Below are 15,487 nucleotides of genomic sequence, written 5' to 3'. Positions count from 1 at the left end.
TTATTACTACTAAATATTTAGAAATAAAATGTATTTTGCGATAGCATAAATGTTCATTTCTCATTTGACCAAATAAAACATTTATTAGAGAATGTCATGAAACCCAGGAAATGTAGAGAAGAAAACAAATTATACTAGTTCTGTATAATTTCCTCCTGTTAATTTCAACACTGTCGAAATGATGTGGAACGATTTTGTCCAGCAGCTGAGCCAGGTGTATCTTAAGCTACTTCCAGTTTGTGATAATAAAAGAATGTCACCGTTGAGACTCCCTTCCATTTGCTAGGCAGGGGGCCACCTTTTCAGAGGGCCCTCTGAGTTCAGGTGTGGGTGGGGACTGGAGCCTTTCTTGGGGGTACACAAGCAAAGCAAACACTGTATGCAGATAGCCACGCCACTGACAGTTCACGTGAGTGCAAAAGTCTTAAAGATGGCATTTTGAGGAGAATCGCAAAGAAAACATTTAAACCTCAAACTTCTGCCCCAAAGGCTTGCAAACAGCCTCTCCAGTGTGAACTCCTCCGCAGCTGTGGCCCCCAGGCAGCTGCAGGAGGGAAAAAGATGCTCCACTAGCATCTACTACCATACACAGTTTGCCCTGGCTGGTATTTTTCATCTGTTGGGGAAATTGACCCATTTCCCACATGAAAGCAGAGATCCATGGCTCTCAAAATTACCTGGTGGGGTGCTTGCTACATCTACGGACTCCAGCCCCACCTCCCCTAGAGTTTCTCATTCAGTTTCAAGGTACAAGGGGTAGCTTCTAACTGACCGTTAGTTCAGCTCCTCTCATTTTACAGTGTCACCAGCTAGTTAGCCACAAATTCAAGACCAAGACATCACCTTGGAAAATTCTGCTGAAGGCAGTAATTGGAAACAGCTTATTATTAACCATAGAATAGAATATCCAACTATTCTGAGTCCAAGGTGAGAGACCTTGACTTAGGAATAGCTAGAAACCACAAGGGGACGCCCTTGTCCCAAGGTTCCAGCACTGCTCTAGACCCCCTCTGTTGTGTTTGATACTACAACAGTCCAAGAACATGTTGAAAGATTGATTCTTTTATAAGTTTAAGGGTAAAAAGCGACGTGGCATGAGGCCCGAAGATCGTGGAAGGTCCAAGAATGAAGCACAGAACGAGCGAGTATAAAACAAGGGAGGAAATCGGTTCTGAAAGAAGGGTGGGCGTTTTGATGGTTTGAGAAGGCTCTAAATACTTCCAGGTGGGAAAAGCTACAAAGTAAAAGTTCAATTCGATCTCTGAAATTTTCATTTTAATCACTTGCTAAAGGGTGAAAGACAAAACTTGAAAGAAAATCTTTTAGAGATGCTTGCTTAGAATCTGAGGCATTCTGGGCTCAGGTATTGGCTAACTGGTTGGTGACAGCACTCACCATGTGGCTGAGTAGTTTCACCTCTCGGCGGCCCCGGTTTCCACTTCTGTGAAACAAGTTGGCAGGTAGAATCTCTGGTCTTAGCGATCAAGACTCTGCTAATTTCATTTTAGGGCCTCAACTTGCAGGAAATTGGTACCTTTTTTGGAGGGTTAGATAGATTAATACAATCAGATAAAAAAAATCAGACAGATATTTAAAAGTATGCATTGGGAAATCTCACTCACATCTTTCAACGGGTCCCCCCATAGGTTTCACATTTATTTCTTATGCATCCTTCTAGTGTTTTACTATAAAAACTCTAGCAAAATTCTGATTCTGTCTGCTTTCTGTTCTGCACCATGTGGTCCTCTTTCCATTTCAGGAGAGAGCGAGCTTCTGTGCCCTGTTTTACACGTGCAGAGTATTTGATTCTCTGACAGACACACCCTGGCTTCTCTCTCCATTCCCCTCTAAATGGACACATGGGTCTAGTCTTTTACTATCACAGACAACTTGGCAGAGAATGACCTTGTACAAGTATCATTTTGTCGTGGTATGACAGGAGGAAAAATTCTCAGAAGCAAGATTCCTGGGTAAAACGTAAATGTACTTGTCATTTGCAATTTTGACAAACTTGTCCTCCAAGCAGGTTGTAGGACTCTGCCCTCCTCCCAGCATGTTTGAGAGCCTCTTTCTCCAGACTCCTCATCAGAGTATATCCTTGTACCACTTTTTATTTTTATTTTATTTATTTATTGAAGATTGGCACCTGAGCTAACATCTGTTGCCAATCTTCTTTTTTTTCTTCTTCTTCTTCTCCCCAAAGCCCCCCAGTACACAGTTGTATATTCTAGTTGTAGGTCCTTTTGGCTCTGCTATGTGGGACGCTGCCTCAGCATGGCCTGATGACCTGTGCCATGTCCGCGCCCAGGATCCGAACCTGCGAAACCCTGGGCGGCAAAGCAGAGCACACAAACAACCACTCGACCACAGGGCCGGCCCCTACCATTTTTTATTTTGATCTCTTGGAGAGGCCTTAATGCCAGGACTGGGAAACAATACTTATCACCCATCAGATGGGTGGTGACCGTGTTTGTGACCCCAGCATGGGCGTGAGAGCATAAGAACAGGGTGTGTGGAAGATCAATGAAGTGGGGTCATTTAGCAGGTTTTATGGTGTTAATGTTTTCTTATTTGTGCGTTCTACTTCATGGGTTTGTGGATATGAATTTCTGCTGCCTCAATTCGTAGCTTAAACCTTCTTCCACAGCTTGAATTTTTTTCCCAAGCAATTTTACGGTTCATTAGGCCTCGAGGAAAACAAAGAGAGTTTGAGCTGCACATCTGGAGTGTTTCCACAAGGCGCCCAGTCCTGATCGCCACTGTGTGTAACCCTCAGGTGGCGATGCTCCTAACCAGCTGACCAGCGCCCGGGTTCTGATGGGGCCAGGGGGGCCTCCTTCCCTCCTGAGGATTGGAAGCCTTGTCTTTGTGCAAACTCTCCAGCTGTGGAAACTCTGGCACTGCTCTAAAGATTAATGGCATTTCTTGGCAAGGGATGGGAAAGGCAAACTTCTCTGCTACACAAGGATTAAGTCTTAGACTAGAAGCAAACGGTCCCTGGCCTCTGCAGTGAGGTTATCTCCCAGAGAACATTCGGGCTGTCTCCTAGCAGTGCCTGTACTGGCGGCAGCCAACGGTTTCCAGTTAGTAAGATTACATCCCATCCGGTATGCTAAATTTCTTCTCCCCATCTCTCTCACTTTCTCTCTCTCTGTCTCTCTCATTTACACGTACACACACGTTTGGGTGAGAAACACACCTATAATGCTCAACATCTGACAGAAAGAATGGACAGAGCTGATAAGCAGACCAAGGAAGCATGAAGAACATTTTAGCACAACTAGAGTCAGATCCACTAGTGTCTGGAAGCCATAATCATTTGCCCTTTCCTGCATCTGGCTGGAAATGCTGCAAATAGAAGGAAATATCGAGTAAAATTAATTAGCTAATGAGGACCTTAAATGTCACTTTAATAGCAGCATTAATAATAAAGCAAGGTTTTACTGGGTTAATAGAAGTTATGCGGTAATATTAGTAGAATGGTTATTATAGGTTTTCTTCTTCGAAGGCAATGAACAGAGCAATCTGAAAGGACGGATTATTGTAACTCCCTCCTCTGCACTCACTGTTTCTTAAAAGAGGCATTTCTAAAGGTTTTACAAAATTATTACTACTTTTTGCAGGGCCCCCTGTTTGAGGCGGGAGTCCAGGAGCTGCGTCTTTAAAGAAGCCCTTACAGGGAAGTCTGTCAGTTGTTCAAGGCTTGCTGCCAACAAACAATTGAGGTATTTACCAAGCGTTTCCAAGAAATTGCTGCAAATTATATGAAATGTTATACCTGTAACAGGCATTCAATGTATTAGCAACAGAAAAAATGTAACGCATGTGGGAACAGAGTTGCGATATGTTCAGAAAATGTTCAGTAATGTAGGTGGAGATGAATTCTAATTAAATGTCATAGAGAATCACACGCATGAAAACAGAAAGGAAGTTAGATGATGTGGCATTCTGAAGAAATTTCTAAATAGCAGTTTAGAATCACTGAGGAGGAACTTTTAACAGAATCTAGTGGAAAGACCCATTTAGAGACGAGGAAACTGAGACCCTGAGGGAGGACACAGCTTGTCCAGGTGGGACTTCCTCAGTGCAGAAGGAAGACCATGACCCACGCTCTGCATCCCCGATCAAGCCCGGGCCCCCTTCTCAGCTGGGAATGTGTGCTGTTAGGAGACTTTGTCGTTGAATAACTCTGTACTTTGGGGTTTCCCTTACAAGTTTATCTGATAATGGTTAACACCACTCCTTTTGCAAATGAGAAAAATGGTCAGTGACTCCCTCAGTTGAACAGAGAGGGCTCCTAGTGCAGTTAAATCGAGAAAAAGTTCTTTCCTCAATTTAGTGAGGTGAAATGCCTATGACATCTCATTAATTTGACTTTTCCTCTGGAGCTGTCCTGGCCTCAAGGAGGTTTTGGGGAGGGTGCATCTGGGTGCTTTGGGGGTGGAGGGCTCAGATGCATGCCATCCTCCCTGGATCCTTGCTGGTATTGGCTGTGCAGGGGCTGGTGGGGTTGGTCTCTGGAGGGCCTCCATATTGAGTTTACCAGCCCTGTCTGGCCCTTTGGGCCTTCGGCTATCACTGAAGTCCTTGATTCGAGGTATTTGCCTCTGACTGTGAAATCCCCACCTAGGACAGCTGTGCCTCCTGATCGGGGTCTCTGCAGGGCCCCTCGCTGGGACACTTTTGGATCCCTACCCAGCAGAACTTCCTCAGCTTGACCTTCCAGCTGCTTCTTCCAGCTGTGCTGGAGCTTCCCCTCCCCTTCTCAGGATGCACTTGGGAAGCAGTTCCTGCCCCAGTATGAAGGCTCCTGGAGCCCCTGGGCAACTTCTACAGGACTCTGGCTTCCCTCTTCTCCTCCTGCCCTCCTCTGGCCTGGCATTCCCCCGCTTTTCCTGCGAGGATTTCACCCATGCCACATTCTCCTTGTTCCGGGTGCTCTAAGCCTTCAGGCTCAGCCTTCATGAGAACAGGGCCTCCTCTCTATATTACGCAGGAAACACTCCCGCTGAGTCTGAAGGTGGGGCAGGTGAGGCTGTTGACATAGGAACTGAGGGACAATTAGGAACTGGGGAATTGAGAAAGACAAAACATTTAGCATCCTCAGAATGTGAATTCCCATCTCACGTTTAGTACTTTTCATCAGGTTTTAGTCTAAAGGAGGAAATACAGAGAAGCTTAAACCAGGTTAGAAAATACTGAAATCATTAAGTATGTCACAAAATTGAACATCTGTATCTTGCCAGATTTGTGCTTTATGGAAATCATTGTGAATTATGGGACTGTTGCTGAATTTGGGCGATCTGGTGACTACTCGGCATTTGTGGCCTATGGTCTTACTGGAAACCCCTTTGCATGGTTTTCGAGCCTGTAATTCATGGTTATGTGTTCTGTATTTTTCTCAAGACCACTGCTGGATCCTGTGTTCACTGCATAATGAGTATTTTATTTTTAGATGTGGATCACTTCTTAGGGAGGGAGGCTGCAGAGAAGGTGGGTAATGAACTATTTTTGACATAAATCACAAGTGCCAAAGAAAGTGGTAATAAGCAAAAAATAAACCAGTGACCACCATTCAATTACAGAGATGGTGTCTGTATCTCCTACAACTTGGCACTTAAAATTGTGTAACATTTCAATCATTTGGTGATACTAACAATGAAGAGAGACCCAAGGCATGCTTACTTTCTGTCCTAATTTCTGGGTTCACTTGATTAAATGAAGGGAACCTGTCAGGCCCAGGAAAATATTTTGCTCTCCAGGAGTTTCATTAGAAAACCCCAAGATATATTGGCGACTAAGTAACAAGACTAATATTTACTCTATACAAACATTTGTTGTATGGGCACTTTCTCAGCTTTTGTTGCCTTAGTGGAGGTGTTTTTTTTTTTTAAGAGGAAATGTATAAAATTTAAAATCCATTGTAGAGAAGTGGGTACTCAAAACCTGTCTTTAGAAATCCACAGCACTTTTATGGATGGACTATGTTAAAACATTGACAAAGATTCTGGTTAGGGGTACTAGCTGACTATCTGCCCACATAGAATGTAAATAAAAGTAGTGTTTCCCATCCGGAGTATTAACATCGCCTACCATTTCTTCAACATCCATTAAAATGCTAGTACTGTTAGGAGCTTGGACATTAAATATGGCTGTTTTTTTTTTTTAGCTTAGAAACCAGTGGCAGGGAACAAGGTAACTGGATTCACGGTTCACTCTCCAAGCATGCACGTCTCAAATGGCTCCTGTTTATTATATACGTGCTAGCTCCTGCCCACATAACGGCGGGAACAAAGATACAGTGTGAATCTGAAGACGCGGGGAAGGTGGACGGTGAGGTCCGCCCGGCTGGAGGGCAGGGCGTGGGCAGCGGGTGTATCTGAGGACAGTCAATGCAGGAGGAACGAGCCGTTCGTGGAGAGTTTGGGGACCAAGAAACCCCTTCTTCAAAAGTCGCTCCTAGGACTCACGCTAGCCATGCATCTTGCAGAATGGGGCCGCGCAGCAGGCACGCCCTCCGACCGCACGCCCTGGGACCGATGCCGGGCGCCGCCGCCGCCGGGAGCGCGAGCGCGGGCAGGCGGGGGCGTGGTCCCGGGCGGATAACGGGCCACCGGAGGTCGCGGCCCGGGCCCTCGCCGGCGCCGAGCCCGGCCCCTCGCGCCCTCCGCCCCGGCGGCCCCGCCGCAGACCGCGCGGGTGGGGCGGGGCGGGCGCCGCGCGCCGCAGGAGGGTTTTTTTTTGGTCAAACTTTGGCCACGTGAACCGCCCCCCATTCACTTTTGCGCCAATCGGGCGGCGCGGACGGATCCCGAGAGGGGCCAGGCGCCGCCGCCGCCGGGGCCGCTTCATAATGCGCCGTGCGTGACGTGAGGGGCTCCTGTTGCAATGGCGAGCTAAGCCGGAGGATGTGCAGCTGCAGCGGCGGCGCCGGCCACGAAGAGGACGGGGGCGGGCGCAGCGCGAGCGGAGCCGAGCCGGCCGGGAGACGCGAGCAGGGCGGGACGGGGGCCCGGACTCGGCTGCCACTGCCGTCGCCGTCGCGCTGGCCCCGCGCACCCGCGCGCGAGCGGGAGGAGCCGCCGCTGCCTCGCGCCCGAGCTACCGCCGGCGCGCGCCGGGCATGGTCCCCTCTTAAAGGCGCAGGCCGCGGCGGCGGGGGTGGACGAGCGGAACAAAGCGCCGGCGCGGGGGCTGCGGGCGGCTCGGGGGCCGCGATGGGCGCGGCGGGCCCGCGGCGGCCGCGGCGCTGCCCGGGCCGGGCCTCGCGGCGCTAGGGCGGGCTGGCCTCCGCGGGCGGGGGCGGCGGGCTGAGGGCGCGCGGAGCCTGCGGCGGCGGCGGCGGCGGCGGCCCGGCGGGCGGAGCGGCGCGGGCATGGCCGCGCGCGGCCGGCGCGCCTGGCTCAGCGTGCTGCTCGGGCTCGTGCTGGGCTTCGTGCTGGCCTCGCGGCTCGTCCTGCCCCGCGCCTCCGAGCTGAAGCGAGCGGGCCCGCGGCGCCGTGCCAGCCTCGAGGGCTGCCGGCCCGGGCAGGCGGCGGCGGCGGCTTCCCAGGCCGGCGGGGCGCGCGGCGATGCGCGCGGGGCGCAACTCTGGCCCCACGGCCCGGCCCCGGATGGAGGCCCGCGCGACAGGAACTTTCTCTTCGTGGGAGTCATGACCGCTCAGAAATACCTGCAGACCCGCGCCGTGGCCGCGTACAGGTGAGACCCCGCTCCCTGGGCACCGCCTTCTGCATCCAGCATCCCGACGGGCGGCCCTGCCGTTCCTCCCGTGACTTGCTCCTTTGCCCGCTTTTCAGACCCAAGGCTCGCGGGCTTCCCGTGGGATCGAAGTGCCCCTCGGGCGATGCCCGGTTTTGGCAGCAGAGGTCACAGGCGGGATGCCCGGCTTTGGCGGCAGAGGTCACAGGCAGAATGGTGAGCGCAACGCTCAAGAGCATGGGTTTTGGAGTCAGAGGACCAGGGTGGCCCCTCTGGGTGTGGTCCTCCCCCTGACTTTTTGCTAAAGCTTTCCCTATCCAAGCTCTCTCCTTTGTTAAATGGGCCTGACTGAACGCATCTCCCTTGTAAGGTTCTAGGAATGACTCTTAGCACAATACCTGTGATAGTGGTGGCAGTGATGGTAATTATTTGATTTTCTGAATTCCACGCCTTTGCCCTTGCAGAACTAGAGCTGATATAAATTATTCTGGTTAGAGCCCTTCCGTAGCATACTTGTAGATTTCACCGTTGGAAATGAAAGGGGGTGCCCACTGCGCTCTGGACCACGCCAGTTTGTTGAGTAAATGGAAGGAGAACCTTTGGGAGAAGCAGTTCCTGGCTCATGGTAGATTCGATGTTAACTAGCACAGTTTAGTGACATATGTGTGTTGTCCAGTATCTGGGTGCTACCTGGCCGTGAGTCATAAAAGTGGCTGGAATCACGTTCAGGATTAACAAAGGGATTAGCCAAAGTAGTCTTTAGAAGGAAGATGATTTTGGAGTGGCAGATTTGTATTGGAGAGAAATTTGAGGTAGAAGAGGGGTGTAGATTCACTAAAGGGATTTAATGGAAATCTTATATGTGTGAAGTACGGAAATGCTCACGATGGGGATAAGATTTGGGATTCATCCAGCCTCAGGACAAACCAGTGCAGGGAGGTCCTCTGGGAATGAACTTTTAGAGCAGTCATTGCTGACCAAGGCCAGGCTGGTTGCTGTTAGTTCTTAATTTATAACCCAATACCTTTATAACTTCAGTTCTTGAATCTAGTCCTGGTCTAAATTTTCAGGCATTAGGTGTTGTGAGGGGAAAAGCATACAAGCATACATGGATTTCCGTTCCTCTAAGGGAGGAAGTAAAGGATTGAAGAAGATGAGAGAGCGGTAGAGAATGCCTGCCCTTTCAGTGCATGGATTCCTCATTTCTGTGGGTTTCCATTAGGATCTTAAGTCCAGGCTCAGGTTCTGCCAGAAAGGGTCCTGAGTGACTGAAAAGCTGAGAATGCAGGTAGTGTAAATTTAGATTAAGGTAGCAATTTGGGAACGTGCAGATCAAGGTTTTCTCCTAGACCTATCGTGAAGTACCGGGAATTTTGTGTAAATTGTGCTTTTTGAGAAGAGAAATGTCTACACCAGAAATTAAGGATGAGCTGTATAAATTGTTCACAGCATAGTTTTGAAAGTAAATTTATATGACTGCAGTTTGGTGACAAGCCCTGTGAAATCACAACTTTGGAGATAATTACCAAAGTAGTTTGTTCAAATAGTAAATGATGTGACTCCTTACCCCCCAAGCACATACATTTTCACGGATACAAAATCAGTATATACAAACCAGTAGGGGTCCTGGCGCACCAGCAATACTCAGCAAATATAATGCAAACTGGACTTCCTGTTTTACACTTGGAGATGATCTTTTCCCAAAGCCCATACTTGATGTGCCTGCTTTTGGCCTCCTTTCCAAATCTCCTATCTCATCCTTTTTGGACGTAAGATTTTATCTCATTGTTTATTTTCTTTCAGACAGGGGAAGTAAAAGTACAATTTGCCCTCTGGCCCAAGTTTTCCCTTCTTTGTGACAACTGTGGCTTTCTGATAAAGGAAAACCCTTACCAGGAAACAGTGTATATCCTATCCAGTCATTCTGTCAGCTTTCCTGAGTACCATTTCTTTTATCTCTTTGATCTTAAGCATATTCCTTGGAGCCTAGGGTGGACCTACTGTGCTGGTTAGGGTCCTCTGCTGCTCCACCTGTCAACCCTGTGTTTAGACTGGCTGCAGGAGGTGGCACAAGACGATTTTAGCCTTAAGGAACTTTTGGGAAGGCCTGAATTGGAATGGAGGTTATAGGGTGTAACTTATGATTATGGCTTTGCAGCCCAGTCTGAAAGTCTGCACTCAGCTCTTAAATTGGAAATTTCAAGCACAGTCCAGTATAAAAGTCGGCTGGAATCTTCTAGCACAAGGTAGAACTCTCGTTTGGCACTGGGTGTGCTCGGTTTTATATCTCCCCTAAAAGGCAAGTTCGTTCTTTACCTTAGAAAAAACTCCGCTGTTTTTTGTTTTTTCAAATAAAATTGTTTGGCTTATGGGTAGAAGGAGATGCCACCATTCTTAGTAAGATGGCACTGTGATGTACTTTTATGCTAGGGTATGGAAAATGTCAGAATTTGGATCTAGGGACTTCCAGAAAGGAGCCAGACAGCCTCTGAAAAATTCAAGGAGATACACGTCTGCACTAAAGTTAGTGCACTTTAATGATGCAACAGCCCCATCATTACACACTTTTACTTTCCAGACCTGCTGTATGCTGGAAGTGGGGAGAGGGGCCGCCAAGAGACGTTAGCAGTGCAGTGACAGCTGATAGCAGGCGAGAAACAGATTTTAAAAAGCTGGCAAAACAAAACTCAAAGTGTAGCCCATCAGAGACTGGCCAGGGCTAACTTCTTCCATAGGCCCTTAGCAGACACTGTAGCTGTGAAGTTCATCCAAGGCCTGGTAGCATCCGGTCTCGTGGAATTTTATTTTGAGTTAAAAGCCTTTGGAGGGTTTGGACTGGAAAGGGAGGTGATTGCATTATGTTCTGAAAAGTTAATTCTGCCTGTTGTGTGGAGAATGGATTGCAGGGAAGCAAGGAGGTGTTAGGAGGTGGTCCAGGTAGAGATGAGGGTGGCCGGGGCTAGCGTGATAGCAGTGGAGATGGAGAGAAGTGGATGGTTCCAAGATAGATGCTGGAGCCAGAGTTAAAGGTGTGCTGACGGAATGCTTGTGAGGGGTCAGACGAAGAGGAATCAGCGATGACTTCTAGGGTTTGCCTTGAAAGACAAGGAGGGTGCTTGTGTCGTTTATTGCGATGGGGACGACTAGAGGAGGAATAGGTTTAGGGAGAAGGAGGTGGGTCAGCGGAGATCTGGTTTTGCACAGGAAAAGTTTTAAGAAAGCTTTTAGACACACAGATGGATGTGTCCTTAACTTCATAAAGAGAAATTGAGAAAAGATTTACCTGTAAGGTGATTACAGTGTTGGAACTCTGAAACTGTCTTAAACTGAAATTCCCTGAGGGTTCTGGGTATCTGGGGTTCTACAAATAAACGTCTAAAATAATTTGTTTTGACTCATCTGCACAGTATTTGTCTTCTAGGTAATTTCACTTTAAAATGGTACCATGATTCCTCCAAAGAAATTTATTATGCTGGTTAGTGACAGATCGTCAGAACCCCTGGATTCCTTCCATCTCTTGTTACTAGCTGGGATTCATATATTTTTCTTTGTTACATTGTTTGATATACAGGAGTTAAATGTTCATGTGGTTTAGTCTTTTCCTTTCTGATTTTAGGGGTCTTTTCCCCCCCTAAGCTCAGAAAGATTGCCCTGGAGAGATTTTTTAAAATAGCTTTTTTTTTTTAATTCCAGAAGGGGTGGAAATCATCTCAGCCTCATTTTTTCCCCCAGATAGTACATTATCTCAGCCCCATCTGTTGAGTAAGCTCCCATTTCCCTACAATTTGGAATGCCATCGTCATGATACTCACAATTTCTGGGCATGTTTTTGGACTTGTGTTTTGTTCCATTGATCTTTCTGTCTGTTCTGGTGCCAGTACCACCCGTTGGAATTATTGGAGGTTGAATAATATTTTCATATCCGGTAGACAAGTTCTCTTTTGTTACTCTTCTGTTTGAAACATTTCTTGGCGACACTTACCTGTTCTTGCTGGGAGAGTTTGATGCTATTTAGATTTTTTTTAAAATTAATGGTTGGTTAAAAGGAAAAAGCCTACATACTTAGCTTTTTAGTCCATTTTTATGCCCAGAACACTGAGCGAATCCAGCACCTTTTATTTCTCTTGCTCTTTCCTCCCCTGGGCTGATGTTGGGGCACTGTTCTTTCTGTACTTTCTCAGGAGGAGGTGGCTGCTGTCCCTTCTTTGCCCCAGGAATGAGGAAGGGCTCCGTTAACGATTAGCATCAGTCTGTAGAGAATTGTGGGAAGAAAGTTTGAGAAACGCCAGCTTTAGATACAGGAATCTTATTGCAAGATATTGTATCCCAGTTAATGGCCCCTTCCTGGTGCTTTCGTGAAGGTAGACTGTTCCTTTTCAACCTTAATGAACAAATCTCGGAGTTCCTTCCCTTATTTCTTGGACTCAGTAAACCATGTTTGTCTTGAAAGAGTTTAGAGCAATACTTGCTTTCTCAGGTAGAATTCAGTTTAGTAGACATTTACTGACAGCCTCAAAGGCAAATAACCAACCCGTAAGTGAACAGTTGCAGCACGACCCATTTCACCGTATGAGTTCCCTGTATGAGAAAACTAGTGAAAAATGTGGTCCTGAAAATGAGTTTAGTTTTATATGTCATGGTTCCAGATCTTGATGCCCTCAACAGTTAAAATGTTCCAAGGATAGCCGTGGTGGTCAGTAGAGGATTATACGTGATTGTGTTTTCATCGTGTTGGCAGTTTCACTTTTCCCTGTCCATTAATTAAGCTGCTATTTCTTGAAAATCGACTAATAATCCTATCCCTGCAGGGTTCATCATCTCGAGAAGGAAATGGATGATAATTCTGCATGATGAGGGCTCCCAGGGTGCTTGGAGATGCCTGCAGTGTTTTATGAATGGATCAAGAAAGATCTCTCCCACACTCCTCCCCTTGTTCCTTCACTTAGTCCTGAGGGCTGAGCAGGAGTTTCGAGGCAGAGACGGCAGGTTCCAGGAAACATGGACTAGCAGGAAGTAGTGAAGGAGCGATGAGAAAGACCAGTTCACGGGGGCTGGGACGTGAGATCTAGCGGTTCTTCTAGGAAGCGTTCCACAGGAATTAAAGATATGCTCTAAGATGTACATACGGAGTGGACATTTCAGCTCTCACTGGAGTCCTGCGTTAGGAGCTGTAGACGATCATTGATTTCACTGACTTCCCCACACTGGGAACTACTTCTCTAACCATCGGAAATGATGTGGCTGGAATACATTTATTGAAATGAGGAGGGGTTCACAGTATGGTTAAGTGAGAGTAGGTTATAAAGTTGCTTGCCCAGTATGAGACTATTTTTCTTTAAAAGCAAACAAAATAAACTTACGTGTTTGTGTAGCATAGAAAAGAAAGTGTAACAGAATATACACACTTCGATGCTGAATGACTTTTCATATTCTTCTTGGCACTTTTCTACAATGAGCAGCTATTTTGTAATAAAGCTACAGAGCTACAGTAGAAAAAGGAGATGATAGCTCTTGGGAGGAAATCTGAGTGTAGTTTTGAGCATATTAAACCGTAGGTACCTTAGGATTGCTGGGTACAGATGGCATGTTGGCCATTGGCTTCCTGGGGCTCAAGTCTGACGTCATTCTTGTTTCAGTTAGTGGCATTTAATCCTGTCCTGAAATGTAGGGGTGAATGTGCTCATTTGGTTACTGTAACTGTATTTTCCTCAGTTACTATAACTTCACACTTCAGGGTGGTACTTGGGAGAATCATGTGACAGCGTTTTTGTTTTTTTTGGTGAGGAAAATTGGCCCTGAGCTAACATCTATTGCCAATCTTCCTCTTTTTTCTTGAGGAAGATTGGCCCTGAGCTAACAGCTGTGCCAGTCTTCCTCTGTCTTGTATGTGGGACGCCACCACAGCTTGGCTTGATGAGTGGTGTGTAGGTCTGCATCCAGGATCCAGGCCGCCGAAGCAGAGTGGGCAAGCCCAGCCACTACACTACCGGGCTGGTCCCAGGTGACAGCATTTTTAATATGAGGTCCCTGGCTTCTATATACAGTCTTAATGTAAATATTCATTGCCTCCACCTGTTGTTGATGTCTTTTTGGATTCTGGTTCTGGATGGAATTGGGGGAATAAGAGACTTAGTTACGGTTTAAAAGTAGTGAAGTTGTCTATCTTCTTGCTTTAAGTCAGTGTCGTTTCTGAACCATTTATACCCTACAGTATTTGTTCTGTATCCAAGTACATTTGTTTATGGGTGATTAAAAATAAGATGTGGTCTGCTCTGGGCTTGCCAACGCCAAACATGAGGATTATTGAAAATGTAGATATTAATGCCATTAAAATGATTGTTTTGTAAGGTGAACCTCGGTGTAGAGGCTGCTTTTGTGTCCAACTTTCTTCTGTATGTTTCCAAACTAACGCCAGAAAATGATTGGACAGGATGTAGAGTAGCGGACGCAGAAATAAGGGTTTCAGAAGCTAACGTTTGAATAAAGTCTTCTGGCCTTCAATTAAATCCCGCCCAACCTCCTTGCCAGGCAGGTCTCTGCCAGGCAGACTGAGTGGGCGTAAGTGGCTGAAGTGGATGTACGGCTGCTCTCCTCATCTGTGGTCACAGTTGTCTCAGCCCTATCAGTGGAGGAGGAGGAGAAATGTGGGTGACAGCCTGGGAAACAGAGAGCCAGGAGGCTGGCCAGCGGAGGCTTTAGAGTCAGACCCCATTGGCATTCTGGCTTCGACGTTTATTAGCTTTATGATCTGGGGCACATGCCTTACATGGCCCTGAGTCTCGGTCTCCTCGGTCAGAGGTGGACACCAACACCTCGCACACCTTGTAGCCTTGTCGTAAGGTTGAGTGCCGCATGCCTTCAGCACGGGTCTGCCCTCGGGAACTGCTTGGTGAAGGCTGGCTGTGGGCTGTTGTGAAGGGGACTTGATGCCAGGCACTGCCTCAGTAGAGGGCTGGCTTGCAGAGGGGCTGGCCAGAATAGCCTCACCGTGGTTTTATTGTTTGCATGAAACAACACTGATTTTTTTTTTTTACTTAGAATTAGATTTGAAAACTAATTTTGTTCATGCGTGATTAAGAATTAGTTGCATATTTATGCTTTTAAGTGTATAGCAGCACAATACAAACTTTGTAGGGTAGTTCTCCAATACTAGAAACATTGGAAAGTATCATGAAATCAGAATTTGCCTTCTGTCGGTAATGCTCCAAATTTTAATTCTTAGGTTTCAAAGAAGGTGTATTTGTGGTCTCTCCTGATGAGTATTCTCATTGTTTGTCGTGAACCTGGGCTCCAAGGGCAGGTTGCTATTAGCTCTTAATACCTTGGAACTGCTTCCTGGGCTAGTGCCCAGGCCATTGTTGAGGTGGGAAGCTGTAATCCACCCACCAACAGCTTTATTGAGGCAAAAAAGGCTGTTTAATGCTTACTTTCACCTTAAGTCTGTTTTTTAGGATTAATGGTAAAGAGTATAATTTCTCTTTAAAAATTTTTCCCACACTTTGTAATCTCTGTTCTGTTTCTCCACTTGCTTCCAAAAAGAATTTGAGACTGCTCATCTTATCGGGTCATACACAGTGAGACAGTTAAAGATTTTAAAAGAGGAAGCCACATATCCGGAAGCAGCAACCTGCAGCTACGTGCGTGGGCTGCCTGGCTGTGAGCTCTGCGAGACAGGACAGAGATAATGGACTGAGGAGTGCTTGCAGCATCCTGCCCAAGGGGGTTCCTGCAGCTCCTGGAGAGGCCTGGAGTCATCACTGTTAGCCTTGGAAGACCTCTGAGTTTT

At 47.1% G+C, this 15,487-nt stretch overlaps 1 protein-coding gene across 2 annotated transcripts in view; it reads left to right on the top strand.

Moving 5' to 3' along the window:
* The first annotated feature begins 6,818 nt into the window (after positions 1-6,818).
* The window catches only part of CHSY1 (chondroitin sulfate synthase 1), a 72,152-nt gene continuing 63,483 nt past the window's right edge, over positions 6,819-15,487 (top strand). The window contains exons 1-2 of one of the 2 annotated variants that reach the window (XM_070496467.1): positions 7,563-7,701; positions 7,800-7,917. Coding sequence is in view for 1 of the 2 variants with exons in the window: in XM_014854226.3 (XP_014709712.2) it covers positions 7,376-7,701 (326 nt within the window). In the remaining variant the exon portion in view is untranslated. Of the gene's footprint in view, positions 7,702-7,799; positions 7,918-15,487 lie in introns of both variants that reach the window. The other variant, XM_014854226.3, reaches the window with a different exon arrangement.

This window comes from Equus asinus, chromosome 2, assembly GCF_041296235.1.
Source record: "Equus asinus isolate D_3611 breed Donkey chromosome 2, EquAss-T2T_v2, whole genome shotgun sequence".
Taxonomy (NCBI): domain Eukaryota; kingdom Metazoa; phylum Chordata; class Mammalia; order Perissodactyla; family Equidae; genus Equus; species Equus asinus.
This window is presented reverse-complemented; position numbering and strand designations above follow the sequence as displayed.